Source organism: Hirundo rustica, chromosome 2 (assembly GCF_015227805.2).
Source record: "Hirundo rustica isolate bHirRus1 chromosome 2, bHirRus1.pri.v3, whole genome shotgun sequence".
In the NCBI taxonomy this organism is placed as follows: Eukaryota; Metazoa; Chordata; class Aves; order Passeriformes; family Hirundinidae; genus Hirundo; species Hirundo rustica.
In genome coordinates, this window is record NC_053451.1 from 68,943,058 (window position 1) to 68,965,640 (window position 22,583).

The 22,583-nt window shown below is 35.2% G+C and overlaps 1 protein-coding gene across 3 annotated transcripts in view; it reads left to right on the top strand.

Moving 5' to 3' along the window:
* The window catches only part of SCEL (sciellin), a 46,678-nt gene extending 24,428 nt beyond the window's left edge, over positions 1 to 22,250 (top strand). Inside the window, exons 11-18 of one of the 3 annotated variants that reach the window (XM_040055956.2) lie at positions 7,853 to 7,912; positions 9,506 to 9,562; positions 10,553 to 10,612; positions 12,084 to 12,173; positions 15,842 to 15,916; positions 17,178 to 17,286; positions 19,581 to 19,683; positions 20,715 to 22,250. In XM_040055956.2, the coding sequence (XP_039911890.1) occupies positions 7,853 to 7,912; positions 9,506 to 9,562; positions 10,553 to 10,612; positions 12,084 to 12,173; positions 15,842 to 15,916; positions 17,178 to 17,286; positions 19,581 to 19,683; positions 20,715 to 20,731 (571 nt within the window). In that variant the 3' untranslated portion in view covers positions 20,732 to 22,250. The remainder of the gene's footprint in view (positions 1 to 7,852; positions 7,913 to 9,505; positions 9,563 to 10,552; positions 10,613 to 12,083; positions 12,174 to 15,841; positions 15,917 to 17,177; positions 17,287 to 19,580; positions 19,684 to 20,714) is intronic. The other 2 variants (XM_040055958.2, XM_040055959.2) reach the window with 2 other exon arrangements.
* Positions 22,251 to 22,583: the final 333 nt, after the last annotated feature.

Sequence of the window (22,583 nt, forward strand, 5' to 3'; positions counted from 1 at the left end):
ATTTCTAGGGAACAGAAACAAGGGATAATTAGGAGAATTCTATATTCTTGCTCCTGTACAAGTTTTTCCCCTAGTGTACAGGCTAACTCACAATTATTACTCCTCTCAAGGAGTAGAAAATTCTGACAATGCTGTAAATCTGTGTGTACTATGCTCCTTTTTAATGATATTCCTATTTGACCCAAGATGTGTTCCCAATCTCATTGCAACAGATCGCAAAAGAGCAAACACAGTAATTACCTCTGCTTAAACTAACTCTTGTAATAACAACTCACATTGCTGTGTCTATCAACACCTGGGAACTTTTAAACATGGAAAAAATATAAGATACAGGGGTTCTATAAAAAGAAAAAAAAGAAAAAAAAAAGAGAGAGAGAGAGAGAGAGAATTGTTAATGACCTGTAATTTTTCAAACCCATGAAATTGAAACAATGATGTCACGTCTCCTAAATGAATATTTATTGACGAAATCTTTTTTTCTAGAGCTGTGTGAAGCACAAAATGGAAAGATCATGTTAGGTGCATTTTGAGACATTGGCTAATTATGTGTTCTCATTTGATTGCCATCCCTGGAAATATTCAAGGCCAGGTTGAATGGAGCTCTGAGCCACCTGGTCTAGTGAAAACTGTCCCTGCCCACAGCATGGGGGTTGGAACTGGATGGTCTTTTGGGTCCAAACCAAACCATTCTATGAGTCTCTAAGATATGCAATTCCAAAAAGACACAGGAAATATTCAAAGGAATTATCTTATGCTGGACTAAAGTTTAGATGGCCAAAATTTAAAGGCATGTCTCTTACATGAGTAACTCCTGTGTGACTTTTCCTTTGGGATGTCTTTTATTTGCTTTGACTTTTTAGCTAGACCATCTAGAGACCTCTAAAATGTTCTGGAGGACACCTGAGTCCCTCAAAAGTTGTTGGAAGGAAGGATACTGTAATGAAACACATATAACCACACCCACAAGTCACTAGTTTGCTTTTGCTACAATGACAATTGTTTCTTTATGGTAAAGTGAAGTCACTTTATACTTTCTAAATAGTTTTTGATAGTACAAATCAATACAGTATTTTTTTTTTTTTTCCCAGCAGAAGGTGCTGCCAAGTGACAGGCTCCTTCTGTCTCTCAATTCTGACAGATTTGGTGTTCACTGTAACACTGCTTTGCAGCTTTTCTGCATGTTACAAATGATTCACTGTTGCACAGCTTCTGTGAAGAGATTCAAGCCCCTTATTCCTAACTGAAATTTTAATACAGTGTTTACAGGGTCATACATATCCTTGCAGAAAAACAGAGAAAGTTGTGTTTTTCCAGTGATCTTTCCCAGTCTATCTCCTATAAAACATTCGGATCAACAGCTTCTTCCTCTGTATTTAACTCCAAAATCCTCTGGGCTAAGCATTACACTTGTTTTGGCACATTATAAATGAGTTTTCACAGTTGACTGCAGCCCTCTTCTGTTGCCTAACACTCTGCTGTTATTGATGAAAGGTCTGAGCGAGGGCTCCTGGCACTCATTAGTGAGCATAGCAATGTGGAAGGAAATGCACCCTGCTCCAGGATAAATGCCAATCTTCTCTCAAAAAGTTCCTTTATTCATCCTCAGTTATACTTGACAGAACCTGATTCAGGGACAGTAAAGCAGCCATAACAGCAGATCAAAATTCAGCTGGGCCCATGATACTAAACTTTATCCAGTAAGATGACTGACTTGTTTAATACACTTTAGACCAACTCTTTTATTCCAGAGTTGGAAAACCCACTTGGCAATTGGTTGTTTCTGTCTTCTCCTGTGCTGACATGACTAATTCAAAAATGTCCTTATGGTTTTAGCCAGACTTTCTTAGTGTGTTTTTTTCATATTCCATCATCTCAGAAGAAGCTGTTGATCAGAACACTTTGTAGGTCAACAGGGAGAGATCAATGAAGAAGGGACATCAGATGCAACTTGTTTGGTATCACATTTAAAAATATTATATATATCTTACTATACCATATATTAGAAATAGGGAGTCATCTCATTAGTTTTTATAATTCTGCTCAGGGCTTTTAATCAGAAAACAAATGCTGATCTGTTAAAAATACTGTGCATGTTTCCTTTAATAGAGCTGTCTCTGGATTGCTCATGATTATGTCGATGATGACAGAGCGACTAAATTCAAAACCTCACTCAGTATCCCTGAATCTGACATCAAGTGTCCCAGTCATTAAAGGCATTCCAACAAGTCTGAAATATGCACAGTCCTTCAGTTTTCTAGTTCATAAAATAACACAGTATTGTTGATTGGGTATTATGTCAACTATTGGTGTATCAGCAAAGATGGATCATAAAATTTTAGGAAACAAGACAAGAATGTCTTCAAGAATTAGGGAAAATTTGGAACTAGATAGAGGTTCAGGGCTTTTACAGGTAATGCAAGTATTTTCTTAGTGATGAGAGAGTTGTGGGCTGATACTCTGCTTCCTGATCCTTAAGGTTCAAGAGCTTACCTGGGGTCTGTTTAAAATTTTGTTTTTCACTTCCACATGTCTAGGATCAGCTTCAATTTCACCTTAGCACTAAGGATAGTCTATTTGCATTGATGCTTTCTTCATTGCCTTCAGAATTTTTAGAAATATTAGAAAGATTTTCATTGCTTTCACTAAAGAATAACATCACTAAAGCTTTTTTGTAGGTGTGATTCATGTTTCCTGCTTGAAACTTTATCTGCATATTTTCAAGATTAAAAAAAAAAACAAACCAAAAAAAAAAAAAAAAAAAAAAACACAAAACCAAAAAAAAAAAAACAAAAACACCAAGAAATCAGAGAGATCTATGAGATGTGCTTGAATATATAGATCAAATTAATTTGTGTTTTTCTTTTTGATGGTGATCTGAGTTGTCAACAGTTATACCAGAATTTCAGAACTACTACCTGAAATAAGTGAGATTCACATGCATAGATCACAGAGCAGGAGGACTGAAAAGTATTAGATCTCTGTCTCAAAAGAACTGAGTTAGAAATCAAATGCAGGCTGAAAAGCAAAGCAAAATGTAGACAACTCAATTTCTCTTTTTGATACAGAGCATAAAAGGAAAAAAACCCGCTGTTTGTGATTACATATTACATTAATTTTTTTTCTGCTTTTAAAGATTGCTTACTGAAAATGTCCATAGATCTTTCACACATTAAATCAAGGAAGGCATGAGATAGCTAACATTAATAGTATCAGGTAATGCAAACCACTCTTGTTCCATAAAGAAGGAACACTTGCTGATATTGATGTAGAATCAGAGAAATTAAGTTTTTGAAATTTAGCTGATTCTGTAGAGCTTGTCACACAAGCCTTATATAATTTCCCTTTCTGTTTGTGTCTGAGAGGCATAGGGATCAAAAATATGACAGAATAAGAGTCCCTGGTTAAACTGAGCAATGCATTTTGCATGTAGCCTGCCTTGACAGCTTTTTTTAAACCTATTCTTCTTATGTTCTTTACTAGTCTTTTATTCTGTTGGACTGTCTTCATTATTTTCTAATGTCAAATTTCTAATCCTATTTTACACAAGCAGCTAGAGGCAAAATAGCAGAGAGCAGCAGCAAACTTCATGGCTAACTCTATAGCATGAGGCCCACAGTGGTCCAGCTGCACATGAGTTTTTCTATCCTTCAGGGCAGGACTTTATCACAGTGCTATTTTGTGCATTTTTCTTCAAAGATGTTGTTAAAAGCAGAATAGGCGTGTTTGTTTTTTTTTTTTTTTAATTTTAAAGGAGGTGGTCACTTTCAAACAGAAAAGAAAACAAAGCAAGATAATTGTCTTCCATATTTTAACAATAATGACAAGTACACCTAGGTCTTGATCCAAATCTTAATGTTTCTATTTTATAATAAATTAATTTGTTTTCTTTGGTACTTGAGATCCTTCTATACAGTATGCAATACAAAATCTTCCATACTGCCACTCCAAATATTTTTATGTAGAATACAAAAATGCATATTAGTTATCCTGAGTTAGGTGCCCCTAAAAACTTCCAGCCATGTCCCAAGTCTTTATTAAAATATTTCTTCCTATATATTCTCTTCCTGGCAGGCTGTCTAACCTACCTCATTCTCATCCATTTCAAAAATACTCACCCTAGGCAGAATGTTCATGGGGATATAATAGCTGTCTCAGGAAACACTGTACTTGGAGGTGGCACCCCTTGGAATGACCTACGAAAAATGTCAACATCTATTACAGGCCACCTACCATATTTGAAAGATATTTCCCCTAGTTTGTCTAAACTGATTTGTATAAAAATTTCATGCTGCTGTTTTCCATCATCATCTATGTTTTAAAAAGTTGTTGACAAATATAAGAAGTATGAATTCAATTCAGTCAGCCTTGGACACCAAAATAGTTTATTTTTTCAAGTGAAAATTATACTTGCAACTGGAAATCCTTCTCCAAAGGAACTTTTCACTGCATCTGGTACTCTGATATTCAAGGAGCTTTTTTAATGTATGAATATAGGTTAGTCTTTTTCTACTTTAATACTTGTCATCTCTTTTAGAACTATTAAGAAATATGTAAGTTATAGTGCTGATTTTTAGCACAGTAACAACTCTCAAACAAAACCTAACCTGAAATTCTGTTTAGGTTCTGTAATGCAGATCTAATCTAATTTTTAATGTGAAGCTGGATTATGTTCTAATATCAACACTGGTTGACAGTGCTGTCTGCTAATGCTAAAGTAAATGTAGCTTTGCTAACAAAGAGAGATTTAAAAAGTCAGCAAAAGTATGCCCTGAGCACAATCAGATAAATTCTGAGTTATGCTCCATGTCCTACAGCTTGTCCTACCTTACATTTTGTCCTTTTATAAACAACAGCTCTAACTTCAGTTGCTAATAACCTGAACTATGCTTGAACCAGCAGCTTGCAGTTGTGTATCCTACAACCTCTGCTTTGCATTAAGCCACCTCAAAGCAAAGAACTTGCAGGACATCAGTCCTGGTTACTTGCTGCAGTCATGTCAAGACATTTCATGGGTCTGCAAGTTTGAGAAGTGTAGCACAAATTCATATCTTCCAGGTTCTGTTTTACAGAACTTCTCTTCCATAGGAACCATAATACATTGCTGAGCAAGTGAGTCCACTTGTACTTTTGTGCTGCAATCTGCAGCAGAAACTGTTTCTGGTCACTTTTTAGGACCCTTCAGGGTTGGTGTTCTATGAATCAGACTGCAGATGACAAGGAGTGCACATGCAGCCTTGCCTAGATAGCAAGTACAATCCTCCTTGCAAGCCAGTCAGTGCACTGGGATGCCCAAAGCACTGACAAGAACAAAATAATGTGAGAGGAAGTAACAAAATGCAGTCACCTGCAAAGATATGATGATTTAAAGATTACAGAAGAGAACTAACTCATCTATCCTTCGAGTTGCACCAAGGATTAATGTGGGCCAGTACATGCATTTCTGAAGGAATAAATTTTAAATTATTGGAAATTTCTTTCCCCCATTATTTCCAAACAGGCAGCAGGCCAAGTTAGAACTATTTTAGATAACTGTCATTCTTTTTCTGAAAACTCTGTGCAAAATGAACAGAGCAATTTAAGGTAAAGAAATCTGAAGTTATGTGGGAAGAGTGTTAAAATACATGCAAAAACTTTAAAAGAACATGTCTTAGAGCCAGAGTCTTTCCGCTCATCTCAAAGGAGTTTCTTCCGCCCATTTTGACAGAAAGCGACTACCTACAAGAACAAATATATAGGTGATACAACTTCCTGATGTTCTAAAATACATTTCTATAGCATTATTCATTCAATTATGTAGTATTTTACACAATAATACTGAGATATTGTAACATTTTTTACAAAGATTAACACGGAAAGTTCTAGTCCTTGGGCCTTGTGGGAGCATATTTTATCTGCATTGCATTGGAATATTTGAATAGGAAGGCTTCTACAATTAAGGTATCTAATTCTGACAGAGTAACCCACAGGAATTATTAAAAAAATATGAAATAGAAAATAATTAAAAAGTGAATAGAATATACTGCATCTACACCACAAGTAAAAATTTCAAACATATCTGCATTACTGAGCTAAATCTCATTGAGAAGCACATTGGGATTTGGTTCTGCAAATGCTTACACGCCTTTGACAATCAGACACAGGAGGGTACAGACACAATGGCCAGACACAGCTTTGCTACTGTCACAGCTTTTCCATTGCTCCATGCTGGGAAAGGCAGCAGAAGTCAGCAGAAAGGCTACTGATAAGTGTGCTGAGTAAACTGCTCATAATCCTGTGACTGCAGGCAGATTGAGCAGGAGCCCCAAATCTGCTTCCTAAGTTTTGGGTGAATATACAACACTGGGGCTGACATATATGTGCAGGTTGCACAGCACATGAAGGTCATAATTGAGATTGCTGTAATTTCAAACATTCAGTAGACTTTAGAGAAGACTTGAAATGAATATTTAAAACATCTCTAAGAACAGAAAGAAATGGAGGATGCAAGAGATAAGAATAGTAATATCTATTTTACTCAAGCCAGACATATGCACAGCTGGGTTTAGTTGTTTTGGCTTTTTTTAATAATAGTTGCAAAAAATATAAGTTAAGTAACTACCAGAACTCTTATTTACACTTAGTATAATTTTAGTGTTGCTACCTTCACATAGTGAGGAACCAACTTGCCATCCAATTCACGAAGGAAAGGATATTTTTGGATAACTGCAAGGCTTCAGTTTCTGAAGGAATACTGTGATAATAAAGATAAAGTCTGTGATAATATAAAGACAATTTCCACAAGTATATAATTTATTAATGACTGCTACGGAATTCTAACTAAATGGCAGTCGATTTTCCTTACATTGAACTGTTTAATTCCTAAAGAAATGGAGATCTTGATAATCTTATCAAAGGGAGCCCCAAGTCTGACAAATATGACCAAGAAGAGACCTGTAAAGGCTACCTTTATCTGCCTTTATCTGGAGTTGTTGTTTCATTACAAAACAAGTCAGAATGAAAAGTCAATAAAGAAACATATGGAACGTTGTTGGCTGCCAGGTTATAGAACAGGTCCAATAGGAGGTCATGTCATCAAAGGCACCATTCTTTCCCCCCATTGTGTTCTTCTGAGAAGTAGTTTTGTTTATTTATTTATTTATTTATTTTAGTGAGCTAAGGCTACTAGATGGGAAAAGGTTACTTTTAGGAAAAGCTGCTGGAAAATTTTCAAGTAGACGAGTTTGCATTTTGAAAATGCATTTTCACAGAAACAAAGAATTTTATAGAAATGTTAACACCAGTGCAATACTTTGAAGATAAATAAAGGTACTCAAAGCAACACTCCATGTTTTGTCATGATACTACCAAAAGTTTCATTCAAAAAGTATGAAACACCTTAATTTACATTTCCCTTTTTTACTAGTTACATTACATTAATATATGTTTAATATTAGTATACTGAAAAAGGGAAATTAACTAACCAACAAGGTGTAATTCAAGGAAGATTTTTTTTCCTTTCATTAGATAGTAATGATAAATGGCTTTCTATCCCTGTATGGAAGGGAGAGAATAAGTGGATGTAACCAGATCTCAGCACTCCTCAGTTTAAAGTACTAGGTACAACATTTTGCTTCCGAAACATAATTTGTTCTTTTTATTCCTGGAGGAGTATGTGCTTAATGTGCATATGGTGGGCATAATGCTGTATTTATGAATACTTTTGAATTACTAAAATGATGATCATCAGTTAAATTTTTTCTTTCATAAAGAATGTGTCAAGTATAACATTTTTTTAAATGAGTATTTAACTTGACTAATTGACAGCTAGCCATACTAATTGTGATTTGATCTGGGTTTTGTTCTGTCTCTAAAGGAACCAAGCCTTCGATAACCTCAGCAAAGTGAATTCAAGTTCTTTCCAAAGTGACAAGGAGTAAGTGCTCAAAGTTCCTCAGGCCCTACTTTTCTAAGGCAGTGAGTAGTTCACAACCATGAGAATGTCAGGAAAGGTGATGTTGCTAACCTGTAAAATGTTTATAGATTAATAAGTAGCATCATTCCTTATACAGAAAGATGAATATAAAAATACAGATTAATTCATTGTCATGTGCACTGTCAGCTGAACAAGTACTACCTATGGCAAGCTTCCATACATGCCTTATATTCTTCCACAAATAAAGTATCACTGAAATATTTTTGATATGATTAGAGAAGGGGCAGTAAACAAACTATTGTAGAACTCATGGATGGTCCGGCAAGGTGTAACAAAGCATTTCAATCAGCAAGGGAAGTGATCCATAGAGAACAGCTTGAACTTTCTCTTTTGAACAGTGTGTCAGTTCAAGGAGTTTCAAGCTAAGTTTCTGGAGGTCTGCAAGCAGCCCTTCAGCACAGAGAAAGGCAGGAAGTGGTGGGGTACTGTGCTAGTGAGAGCTGTGTAATATTTGTCACACTGAGCACTGACACTCTATGGATAAGTTTCAAGAACCATATTCTAAACAGTAACAGCAGATAAACGTTGCCAACCTGTGATCATCTATTTTACAGTAGTCAATCTTACATATATGCACACATACACACATTTAGCAGTAAACTCTAAGTTGGGTATGTTTTTTTTTTCACAGAGACTTTATTAGGATAGAGTTGAAGGCTTTGAGACACTACTGAAATTTAGGAGTATCAAAAGTTTTAAGCCTATCATGAATTGAAGAGACTAAATTAGGAGTTTCACAGAGCTAACCTGGCCTTCTGTTTTGCTCTCTACTTCTACCCAAAGAGAACCATGGGGCTTCTCTTATAGTACTTTTCATAAATCATTCCATTCTCTAATTCATTGAGCCATTTTAAAATAGTAAAGAAAACAGAAGAAAATCTAGCCTCTACTTTAATTGTATTTATGAGATCAAAGAAAATGTTTCCTTATGTGTAAAATATCTGAGTGTTCAGATACTATCATTTTAAATATAAATACAGACATGATCAGCATTTTAATTGTTAACCATGATGACACACAGAAGTAATTTCTTGTCATTCCAGAAGCAAAATTTTGGACATTTGGCCATCTATTTAGGTGTTATATTCAGAAGCTGAAGTTTCTTAGTTTAAATAAAAGTTCATTTTTGCAAATAAATGATGCAAACATGGATTAAGCTGCTTGGAATCTGTAAATTAATTTGAAATTCTTTGAAAGTTCATGTTTCTTTTTCACTATCTTAGCTGGCAAAGAACAATCTTAAACTATGGCATTAATACAATTTTAAAAAGCAGTTTTATTTTCTTGGATGTACTAGATAATAATTTTTATAAATAAATAAATAGTGCATAACCTTACCTTGCGAGGGGAAAATTACGAACATATTTTCTTCAAGAACATACATTTTTTTGCAAATTTTGTACATAAAATTAAAAAAAAACCCTTATTTTTTTCTTTTAAATATGTGCATAAATACATTTCTTTCTTTTATGACACTTTATCCCTTCCTACATAGGGGGAATACCTTAACAGTTTTTTTTTTTTTTTTTTCAGAGGAAAAGACCTTTCGGATTTGACTGAAAAAAATACTGCTGATCAGAAAAATAAGAGGCAAGCCTGTCATAATTTGCCCGTATATACTTATAAAATATTTACGGTTGATTGGATATTCATATTAATCGGTTCTGTTCAGTAACAATAATTAGATTTTTATTTGTTTTCAAATGAGGATGACAGTGACCTTTTTTCAAGCTTAAACAATTTGTCAATGGGTAATATTTTTTATTACAGAGCATTTAATACACAATATTAATGTAAAATTATATCTTATATACCTATGTTAATTTATTATATTAAATCAGCTTTTTGACAGCCAATGATTGATGAGCTACTGGTATAAATGTGACCACACAGACCTAGAGATTGCACACAACCCTAGATAAGGGCAGTTGGAAGAGAGACTTGGGCTGGATATGATAAGAAAGCAAGGAACACACTTTGGCAGCCATTTCCCTAGCCCATGGTATTGATGCCTGAACAGAATGAAAGCCTGTTATCAAGGTAAAATGACAGAGGCACAGTCAGTTTGGGAGATGCAGGCAGGACCTTCACCTGTAGCGTGGCAGCACGATGTGACACAGTGGCCGTAAGCTGAAACACCAGCCATTCTGGCCGGCTGTACGGACGGCTGCTCATCAGCGCAGCAGCTGCCTTGGAGAGGTTGTGCTATCTCTCTCCTTGAAGGTTTCCAGGATCCAACTAGACATACTTGAGCAGCCTCAGTGCTGTCCCTGCTTTGAGCACAAGGTTGGATCAGAGAGGTCCTGAAGGCCCTGAATTCCAGCATGAATTATCCTAAAATACTATAATGGACTTGACATTTTTGAGTCATTTGTAATTCTTTTGCAGTGGCACATTGGAAAGAAACTGAAAAATATCAAAGCTTGAGCAGATAACTTGCTCATTGTAGTCAGGAATCTCACCTGGGAGATTCCTGCATACAGGTTTTTTTTCTTCTTCAACATAAATAATTTAGTCCATTTAATATGTTTGAATTACATAAAATACTTCTATTAATTCTGAGCTCTTTCTCACTTTCAGAGATGAGGACCTTGGGAATCACACTGAAGTAAAGTCTGCTGAATACCAAAGTAAAAAGTGGTGAGAATCAATTCATAGTTCTCTCTAAAGTTTAATGATCAAATATCAAGACTTGTAGCTGTTTAGTAGAACCAGAAAATATGAATTCCTAAAACAAACAAACAGAATTTCCCCAGTGTGAGTATGATAACTGTATTATTTCTAAAATGTGCCTGATTAACAAAATATAACAAAAAGGCTGCGTGTATTTTGATAAGCAGTGACTCAAACCTATAATTTCTTGTGGAGAATCAAAAAGACTAGTGACAAGATCGTCCTAAGTATTTTTGTGCTTATCAAAGTGTTCTGTAAAATCAGCTGCTGGCATCTCAAACAAATATAAGAAAATGCATTCCTAGTATAAAAGATTTACTGCTACAAGATTTCATTATTTACAAAGCTAGGATCCATTTTTGTCAATTAAAGTGAGGTTAGTAGTATGTTTTTAGGTACCATTCTGATGGTGTCTTTTTTGAGTCTTCCATTTAGTTGTACATCCACACGAAGAGAAAGAACGTAGTTATCTGTACATATAGGCAGTTTTCCTAATTTTTAATGGAAAATATTTTTTCCACTCTGCAGTCTGACCAGAGAAGCACATACTGAGCAACTCCAGTGAATGAGCTTCTCTTTCAGTTCTGGCAGGGGCCTGCCCCATCAGGAGTCGGGCACCAAGGAGGGGCTGCTGCTTGCAGCACCACCCTGCATAGAAAGCACAAGCACTGAGCCAGCAGAGCCTCAGTCCTTGGCAAGCTCACTGAAATAATCAAGCTGCAGCCCACACATCCAGAGTTAAGGCAGATAATGATCACGTTGTTCCAGCATATAACCTTTGGCAGAACCAAACAAGAGCAGCCTTTGTCTGAGCTGCTCTGTAAAATCATCAAAAACATTATTAGCACTTATTCCTGAAATCCCATAATTTGTATGACAAGATCTATTTTTGCATTTGTTTGCCTGTCACGTTTTCTGGCAAGGAAAACTGCAGAAGGAGGTTTCTCTTGCTTGCATCATAGTCCTGCTTTTTGATACAAAGCTACGTATCTGTTTGGTTGGTATTTTCTAATAAAAACATAAACGTTGTATATCCAAAAAAAATACAATTTGGAACTATAATATAGTAAGCCTAAGAATACAACTTTATGGAATACTGACAAGAAAATGTGGAATGCTATCAACGTTTGAGACATCATTGCACAGCTGAAAACCCCAGCGGGCACTTTGAGGAAACTAGAGTTCAATAAAGTTAGATTAAGTTTCCAATATGAATATATATGAATATATCAGCATAAACTGGAGGACTAAAAATTATAGGTCAGTGACTATATTACTTTTCACCAGCAAGAATTTAACCAAAATATGGTAAATTTCTTTTACCTGCTTTTTCTAGTCCAAACTTCTGCATCCATGACTGTAAGTTAAAACTGTGTAGCTGAAAAAGATTTCTAAAAAGCGTTTATTTTCTTGTTGTGTGGTTTCTTTTGTATTTTAGGATAATTGAAAAAGCATATGAAAATCCTCCAAGGGCTCCAAATAACCACCCAGAAACAAACTACTCTAATGACAGTGAAAGAAAGACCAGGTACTGTGCAAAATTAATTGGGTACTGCAATGTGTAAAGTGCCATTTCTTGAAAAAAAAATCATATAAAACTTTTTTATGCAAGAAATTTCAGGAATGCTAAGAAAGCTCTCACTGATCTCTGGAATCATGCCAGTCCCTTTCCAAATCTGCTTCCAGGATCCCAGGCACAGAAGGTATCCTACTCTAGTGCACAGAGTAAAGAGTACAAGACACACCCTGTGTAGCTCTAGAGACATAGCTGAAACATAAAATCTAGGAGGGCAGCTAAGCCAGAATTCTTATCTAATCAATAGAGGAAATGCATTTCCTGAATGCTCTTATTTCTTATGAACTTGTTTCTTTCTGTAAGGAAAGGAAAACATTACACTCTTCATTTAAAGTGCCTTTTTAGCTTCCTAAAACTATATGGGATGAATCTGAACCCAGGTATCATCAACCCAATCACTGACACTGTGGCACAGGATTCTGACTTTTTGACCAAGAACAAACTATTTTAAAGACAATTTCTCTTGCAATACTCACGCTCTAGCTGGATTTTAGAAACCCACATATTGCAAATCCGAGCGAAAAATATGATGTAGGGATATTCAATAGAACTAGCTGTACACCAGGTCTATTGGTATCAGGAAATAATTAAAATAAAAAGAAATGTTATCTTGTTCTTCAAGGTCAAAATTAGTTTCACAAAATATGACAATAAAAAGTATAATAGTATAATATATACTTCTTGAATGAAAGACCATTTTGGATTAAGAAAACCTCTTTTTACTCTCAATCTCTTCACTATCTATACGGATTAATTATTTATGTAGGAAGGATTGTTTTAGGACATAACCTATATGTTGTATTGCTGTACAATGGTTGTGAACTGCCTAAATCAGGGCTGATGACTCAGCAGGGAGAGGAGAAATCTACTGAGCCTTACTGACAGGAAAAGTAAAGGTCACAGTCTGGTCCTTTATGGGAATTATGGTCAATGCCCCATCCTTAACCTTATGTACACCCGATCCTTACTGTGGATATGAATGGGCACAGGATCTTTAATCCCTTGTATTCTTACATCTGCTGTTGGAGTACAGTTGAAATGGGTGTATTCTGAAAATTCTTCATGACCTTGAAGGACAAACTCATAAACTGGCTGAGAATAAAAGCAAAGACAAACAGCATACAATTTAAGATTAAAAATGAATATTCAACAGAAAAATTAATTAGCATTTTTCAGAATTTTGTGCACAGGCTCTTAGGTGTCATATTCTGATTATCTTTGAAAGTTAAAATAGAGAACAGAAATGGAAGAATGGGCAAAGGATGTGCTGCAATATGCAGTGTTACCTTACACTTGACTGACTTTATACACTCTACCCGAATCCCATTTTAATTAATGAAAACTTATTAAATGAGTAGTCTTTGTAGGTTATTCTTTCAGGTTTTATGCAATAGGTTCCACAGAGTATTTATTGTTGAGTATTCTGCTGTATGAACAAGTCACACCATAGCAAGTAAAGGAGCGACTGATACGAACTGAAAGAAGGGACGTGATCAGGTGCACAGTTCTCGGGCTACACTGGGACTCAGTTTTCACTTGGTGTCTCGTCAGGCTGTCAGACTATGTATTTATTTAAATGTTCTGAGTTCCCCTATGTGACTGGGATACGCAAAGCAATCACATGAGACGAGAGATTTTCGCAGGACAGAGACTTCTCCGATCCAGCTCAAGCTGAGTCAGGGCGGAGAGCCAGGCGGAGAGCCTCTGCCTGTTTATTTCTTACTTTTTATACATTTGTGGGTCTGGCTGTGGATTGGTTTCTGGAGTTTTCACCTCCCAGCCCAATGGCCAAGCCAGCTGTCAGTTACAATTGTTTTCAGGTTAGAAATATGCAAACAAAGAGAATGAAAAACAAAGGATTTGTTTATGTTACATATGTGGGAAAAAGGTAGAAACTGCTCCTAATATTGTGCAGTAGCTAAAAGGTCTGACTCAATTTTTATGAACAATCAAAAGGCTTTAAAAAACTCAGAAAAACCAGGGTAACTCCCTACACTTTCAGTTGACAAGGTGTGAAACTGATGCTTTGGAAATATTTTTGCTGTAGCTTCTGTATTCTTTTGTTTCATACACTCCAGTTGTGGTTTTCTACCTAAGGTGTGTTTATATATATATATATTTGTGTATTTCAACCATAATACTCCAGTCAATTAGGAAAATCCAAGGGATGCTGTTGTCTATACTAAGACACTCGAGGAAAGTATTTTTCTCCATACAACTTCCTGTAAGATAATGTTACTTTCAGGCATGCAACATGTAAATACCCATACTATACTGAGTGTGCAAAGTACTCACTTTGCCCAAGATTCCACAGTTAAATACAATGAGTTAAATGGAAGACTTAGCTTAGCAACAAAAATAAGAAGCACAGGCTCATACTTTACAGGAAGAGAGAAATTATATTCCTTTGCCACTTTTCACTGTAGCAAGAAACTTCAGGCAAAATTGCACTACCAATATACTCCAGTGTTGTGCATATTCTTGGTCAAAAGAATTTCTCAGCCAGATAAACTAAATCAAAAGGTGATTACTTAGCTTTAGTTTGAATTCCTACTTAGTAGGCTTACTTTCATCTCACCTGAAATGTAAATGGAGCACTGAGTGTTCATTTGAGGAGATATTTCCTCTGTGGTGAGCAAACCCAGGTTTGTTACATTCTGATTAAATAACAAGCCCATTGTTATGTTCTATGAAACATAAATCAAACATTTATCATTTTAGCTTATCAGTAATTGCGCAATTTAAATACATTTCTGGTGTTGCACAGAAACCAAATAAGACATACATACTTTACAAAAATACAGGTATGTAGAAAAGAGTATCTGAGCTTCGTAACACCTTACACACACATTATAAATCTCTTATATTTCCAGTGTTTGGTAAATACACATGGTTATAAAAAATTGCTCCTAACATTGCAGAACGTTATTCAAGAGTGAGATGAAACGTAATAATTACTATATACCTCAAGAATTTCTGGAGAATAGGATTAATAAATCAATTCAAAAATCTTCAAAACGTATATGGCAAGATTACTTCTTCAACTGTCATACACAAGTTCATCCCTTCCATGGAAACAAAACTGACTTTTAAGTAACTTGGAAATGGGACGGGTAAAAATGAAAGATTTGACTTTCCTGATAATTAATTCAGTAAATTCCTTTCTACTCTGATATAAGGAACAATACAGTTACTGTAGTGAACACAAATCACACACTGAAAAGCCTGTATTATAAAGACCCTCACTCTAATTCTACAGACATGTAATTTTGTTTGGCTGTTTGACAGCTTTTTAAGGACAAATGAAAGAAGCAGAGGAAAATGAAAAAAAAAAAAGTAGTCTGTCACCATTTTCTGATATGTATAATTTAGACTGAGATTATTAGCACAGGAAACCCAACACCGTTATAAATATTATTATATTACTAATTTACACTTTTTATTTGATATAGTATCCTTGATGATTGGAAAAAAAAACCAACAGAAAAAACCTCATCACCAATATGATTATTTTTACAAGCATGTTGTCATAATTTATTTTGCATATTATCATCAGTGTAATGAAACCTTTAAAAAATGTAGTACTATTTAGTGATAGCTATGTACCCTCTGCTTCACAGCAAATCATCACGTGGTGCCTATGAAGAAAACATAACTGGAAATACTATCAAAACTGTTTATTCTACTTCTGATCGGTAAGTACACATTAATAATGTCATAGAGTACCAAAGGACACAGACATTTACATAGGCATTCAAGTCTTCAGACAAAAGAGAGCAGTGGAAGTCACCATCATGAGACAGCTTTTCATACAAAGCTCTCTTTCAGTGAGATCTTGCTATCAAATCACTACCACAGTTCAGCAGCCTAATACCATGTTAAGCTTGTCATAGCTGACATTTTAAAATATCTATAGAAACAAGAGCCAATGACTTGAGTGATAGAGTTGGCTTTGTGATTCTATCTCAGGCAGCTGCTTACTCTGAAAATTTGCCTTCCTTTGTGAGAATGGTAATGATCAAATTTATGTACAAGTGTGGAGGAATAGGTTCACCTGACAGTGCTGTTTTAAACTATGTTTTCACACCAGTAAGGCATTCCCAAATATAACCAGGATATTTGCTCAATCTGTAATAATTTACCTCATGGGGAAAAAGAAGTTAAGTGCAGCCACTATTTTCAATTCAATTTGGACAGCCCTACTATCTGGAAATATCTAATCAGAAAAATGTGTATCCTTTCCAACATAAGGAACTCTGGGGATGATTAAATAATAGTACAGCAGTTTGTCACTGACAGGAAAGGAGCAAGAGCCATTGATTTTACAACACCAACTTGGCTAAAACAACAACAAACTGTTGGCTAAAACAACACCAACAGTTGTATCCAAAGTACAGAGGAGTCATATAGGTGTGCAAGAAGAGCTAAGAATTTTTTTAAAAATATTATTGTAACTAATACCTTGTAGGCTGTTCTCTACATGTATTTGCTATAATTGCTATGGATGTATGAGCTCTGTCTGCAGTGCAGAAAGCCAAAAAAGTTTCCAGGCACTTCTGTATCACAGAGAAGTCTGTGAACCTGACTGATCAAATTGTGGCAGTTTGAATTAAACTACCAGTTTACTTTTGTGATTAAAACATTAAAATCATTCCCCTCTACTTTATTTAGTACACGTGCTCCCAAGACATTCAGCCACTTAATTCAGTTCAACAGAGAGGACGATTCTTTCTACCACAGTATTTTTGCTACTTGCCAATTTGCCCATTACAGGAGCATGTGTATGACACCTGTCAACTGGAATGGAGAGAATACACAAATGACATTTTTCCATTAATGGCCATTGTACAGTATACAAATGTCTTTCCCACGCAGTGTGCTAACCTTATCAATTTTCTGCTTGAGATTTCAATGGCAGCTCTTTTTCTGACAGCTGATGTTATATTATATACACAGGAGTATAATTGGAAAAGATATATGTACATACTGCAGGAAGCCCTTGGGCATAGATGCCAAAATGATCTTAGATGCCTTGCAAATTTACTGTCATTCGACTTGCTTCAAGGTAAGAAGATTTCACCTGCTATCAAGAAATATAATTTGACCATAATACCTGCATTATAATACACATATAATAAGGGATTATTTAGGCCTTAGGTCTTCTCCACCTGTGAGAATAAGAAGTCTTGAGACTGGAGGAGAAGATTAATGTAGGAAATACTAACCTCTCTGTTTCCCTCTCTTCCTTACACAATCCCTTCCTTTTTCTTTTGAGCTCCCTCTCTCCTTCCCCTTCTACTCTTCTCCTTGCCTCTCCTCCCTTGCAACCATAAGCAAAGGATGCAGCTGAATACATTCTTAGAGTCCTACACATTTATAAACCTTCACTTCAAGATTGATACAGTGAATTATATCAACTTACACATTCTTCATGTTGTAAAATTTTATTCAAATTTTGATGAAGTTTTGTAGGTGTTCTTGATTGACATCTAAAACAATCTTAATTGTTAAAAAGTAAGTATTTTTTTCCTATTTCTATTAAGAATGAAAACACAGAAGAAATTTCTTTTTTGTTTGTAATTCCAAACCCTAAGCCTCAGCCTAAAACTTGCTCTTAAACCTTTCTCAGGGTATGCTGGCAATGCCCAGTCCCATAGCCTGTTTTCTTTCTGCCTCATTTGTCTTATTTCTGCTTGCATCTACACACAGAGTTTGTTGTTCTAACAAAAAATACTCAGCAAAATCACTGCATTAGCATACCTCATATTTCTGCCCAGTCCTGCACAGCTTTTACTTCTGTTTCTGACAGCAGTTCTTGTCCCTATTTACTACATGAAAACTAACACAAATCAGAATACAGCAGTAAGATTGCACCTCACATGTAAGAAGCTGCATGTGCTTTTTCTTTATGGTGGACTTTCTGAGCTCTGTGAGCACCAGAAAGGCATTTTCTTCCATGAGAACTACTATGTAGTATGTCCTCAATACTATTATTGCAAAGAAATATAAGTTCTGGTCTGCTTCCATTCTTTATAGGCAGATCAACCCACATAAAGAACGGGCTTTTCATTAGAAGTATTAACATGTTGGTAGTGGCTGAATTATCTGCTAAGTACTTACACTTTTTTTTTAAACTACATTTCATTGTTATGTACTATCAACTGGAGACCTGTCTAGCCAGGAATATTCAGCTTCATTTTTGTATAACTACAAACTTATGAAAGCATTGGCAAAAAAATTAAACAATTGATGTAGGTCTTTGGTTCATGCTTGTAGTTACATATTTAGCTAAGTAGTGCAATTTCTCATAATTAATATTAATTTAGCTCCTTACAAATACCCTCTATCCATTATAGATTTGCACATAGCTGACAGCAGTACACCACCTTAATTTCTTTGTAAAGGTACATATCAAAAGTACAGTAATTAAATAACCCAAATTTTACTTTTTTTCCTCTGTGTGAAAATTCTAGCTAATATTGGTGATCAGAGCTTTGAAAACATGGCCACCCTTTTGCCGATTTAAACAAAGAAATATAAATCAGTGGAGACAGCAGATTGTTTTAATAGCCCCTTAATACTAATGCTGATTTTCACTTAGTAGTGGATAAAATATTCAAATAAACCAGAATTTACTATTCTTTTACTAGAATTAAATAAATAAATAAAATTATCTGGGTCTCAAGATCCTAGCTTCTGTATCAAATTACCATGCTCCTTGATCCACTATAGGCTTCCCTTGTGACCTTGGTAAGTCAGCCTCTTTGTGTATCTGAGCATTTTCATATGAGAAACATGGGCAATGCTTCTCTATCTCAAAAAATTAGCTTTTTGAGACATTTGTGAAAGCAGTGTCCAGATTCTGCAAGAATGAGAGACATAGTTAACTGTTAAGATAAAGTGTCATAAGATATTTTGAAATAAGCAGGTCTAGATTCTTTAAGATCTACTCTAAGTTGGATGATTATGTGTGATCATTCTTCCGTTCTTCAGTGAAGAAACAAAATTATCTCAAAATAAGGATTCATTTTATTTTAGGATAAACCCCTAAGCTAGAGACAGAGAAAGTAAAAGTACCCTTTGGAAATGTCTGGGGGAGGGCAGGATTGTTTGACTATAATGAGTACCTATGCAATCAGTTGAGACACTGGTATCTGATTTTCAGATGTCTAAAAGATACATAGATATCTAACTTTTGTCTAAAACTACTCTTTAAGAGTTCCTCTTTTATACTGCTGTAGTAATAATTCCTTTTCTGGTCTGGGGTTGCTTGTTTCCTAAAGGAAAGCATGCTGGGTAAGAGTTTTAGAGAAATGTTTCATTATAATTTTTTTCCATTCTTTGACTTGTGTGTTCAAGTGTGAAGTATGTAAGAGACCTCTGGAAGATCTAAAAGCAGGAGACAGCATTTGGATTTACAAAAAAACTGTGCACTGTGAGCCTTGTTATTCCAAAGTTAAAGGTAAGGCACAAGATATATAATAATACTGGAAGTGGGAAAAACCATTTCATGAACTTCATTCAAAAAACTTTAATATATGACAACACAGTTGTTGCTTTTGCTCACTTGTGTGTACTTAAACCTTTTCAAAGCATCTACTTCAGTAACTCTGGGTGCTTAGGCTGATATCCAACCTCAGGTTCTAGACACATTTATTCTGTGCTTTTGAGGGATATCTTGGAGGCACTGCAAGTGCATCTCTTCAGGTCTCTCTGTGGAGTTTTACCTGCGCAATCAATAGAGACACCTAGAGGGAGGCAATGGCCTCCTTTGCTCTGGAAGTGAGAATAAACTGCAAGGCCATCTGAGAATCAGATGGCTCTACTGAAGCAAATAAGCCAGGGTGCAGAGGTATTTTCACCTAGTGGAGTAATTGTGACAAGCAGAGAAAAGATACAAAATCTGTGAAACCATAATGAAATTATTACACTGTGATTATGATTCTTACTTTTGTGAGGAGGAAAGTGTGTAAAAAAATGTGCAAGACAGAGACAAATGAACATTTTGTTTTATTCATTTTTCTAGAAGTTGCTAGATCTCAAGTCTTCTCTCTTCACAACAATTAGTCTTTCACAATACTATAAATCAGTACCACTGTACCAAATTATGACAGAGATGCAGACAAAATACTCTGATAAGGTGGTTTTCAGCTATGTAATTCTGGGATAAGATCATGTTAACTAAAATTATATTAAAAATTAATTTTCTTAAAATACTTTTGTTATTAACTCATTGCAAAATCTGACAGGAATGGGGAATTTTGCAAATAATCAGATTAGAAAATTAATAGAACATAGTAATAGTTATAAAACCATAGGAACACATACCAAGGGTCTCTATATTAAGCACAATAAATTGGCATGTCCTATTTCATCAAGTTACAGGACAGACAGTTAGACTTCAGTAGACATTCTAAAAATGAAAAAACAATCTAAAGTTTCCTTGTAGGACATTTAGCCTGGCATCTCTGACCAATATTTTCTCTCTTGCAGAAAAATGGATCTACTAATTTTGACATACAGAACATATGATGAAGAAGTTACTATTGGTTAACTGTCTTGGCCTGTAATTCAAAACACTGGGGGAAATTATTCATTTTTACTGCTGGGAATTCTCTGGATGAAGTCCTACTGCATGGTTATCAAAGGAATAAATTTAATGAGGATTTAGATGCATTTTCATACACATATTGCAGGAAGAAAAATGAGATATTGGTCAGTATATTTATCAGATCTGTGAAACCACTAAATTGAATATAAAATCAATAATAATTTATTGAAATTTTCTGAATGTCAGGACATTCCTACACATTTGTTTTGAAAGGGCTGTGTTCTCTTTTCCTCCAACATAAAGATCTGTCTGCTTATTATAGCATGGATGGGATTCACCTCATCAAGATTAGCCATTTAGAAGTCAGCTATTCAGTTCAAACTACTGTTTTCATGCAGAAGTGGGTTCATACTGCACCTTCAAGGGGAGACATCAACCTCCAGAGAAAAGTTCTTCCCAAGTAACTTACATGATAAATTTGAGATGGGAAAACTCATCTTTGGAAAATGCATCTCTGCAATTGCAGAAGGATTCTAGACAAAAACTGTTAGAGGGTTTTAAGTAAAACTACCCTACTCCATGTCTGTATTTCTGGTAACTATGTAATAATTTTTTAAAGAAGTGCACACTAAATAGTTGCCATGAAATAATGAAATACATACTTTGCATGACATTATGTTGTATTTATATTTCCTACTTTATTAAATTGACTATCTAAACACTTTGGATGGATTCATCTTGCCTAAATTGATACATCTACAGTACAGAGTTCTGTTTCTGAGTTACTTGATCTATTCTATCTTATATAAAGAAGACATTTTTAGGAAGCAATTCAATTGGTCAGATTGTAAACACCTACTTTACTATGACATTAACCAATGTACATCTTATTTACATGGTTTGCAAAGGAACCTGGAATGTACAGTGCAGATTTCTAGACATCTGCTCTAGGTCACATACACTCCCTCCTTTGAGACTACAGTGAAAGCATTTTTTTTCCTTTTGGAGAGTGTATGTATGAGTATACAAGTATAGAAACTGAAAGAAGAATTCATGCTGTGTTATAATATGTTGTTTAAAATAATCTAATAGTTCAGTAGCTTACTGGACAGACAAATGTATTGACTACTAGTCTTTGTCATGAGATGCTTTAGATTATGGTTATTCGGAACAGATTTTTCTGCCTTACATCTCAGTTTAAGAGGACTTCCTGGATATGACCATGATAGAGGTAATGTTTGGAGGCTGCTGGACCTAGGCAAGAGGTTAAAAGCAAGCAAAATATTAAAGCCATAGGTTAATAATAGACTGATGAGTGGCTGTCCCAGTTAAAATCTCTCTCCTTGACTGCACATTTAATAGGAGAGGCAGGAGATACAGATGTCAGTGTAATTTAAACTACTGGACCTGCAGTTGAGTAAGGATGTTGTCTGGATTAAAGGATGTTCAGACTGATTATGCAATGGAGACATGAGACAGTAGATATTTTGTTTTGTTAATTTTATGAATTCTTATCAATTAATGTCAGTAACTCTAATAAATCTTTAATTATTGATATTTTTTCTGGTGTGTGTCTCTTACTGATGACATATCCTAGTTAAACTATAATTGTTAAAACTCTATGCTTTACCAGGAAACAATGATTTGCACAATGGGGCAAAAGTAGTGGCAAAATTTTAATGCCAACAATAAATGTCAACAGGACAAATTTGGTCCTGTTGAGAGACCAACACTTATTTCTAAAGCCCAGTTACAATGGAAAATGTTAGACATTCATTTGAGCCAGCACATTAGAAAGTAGTGTTTGAGGG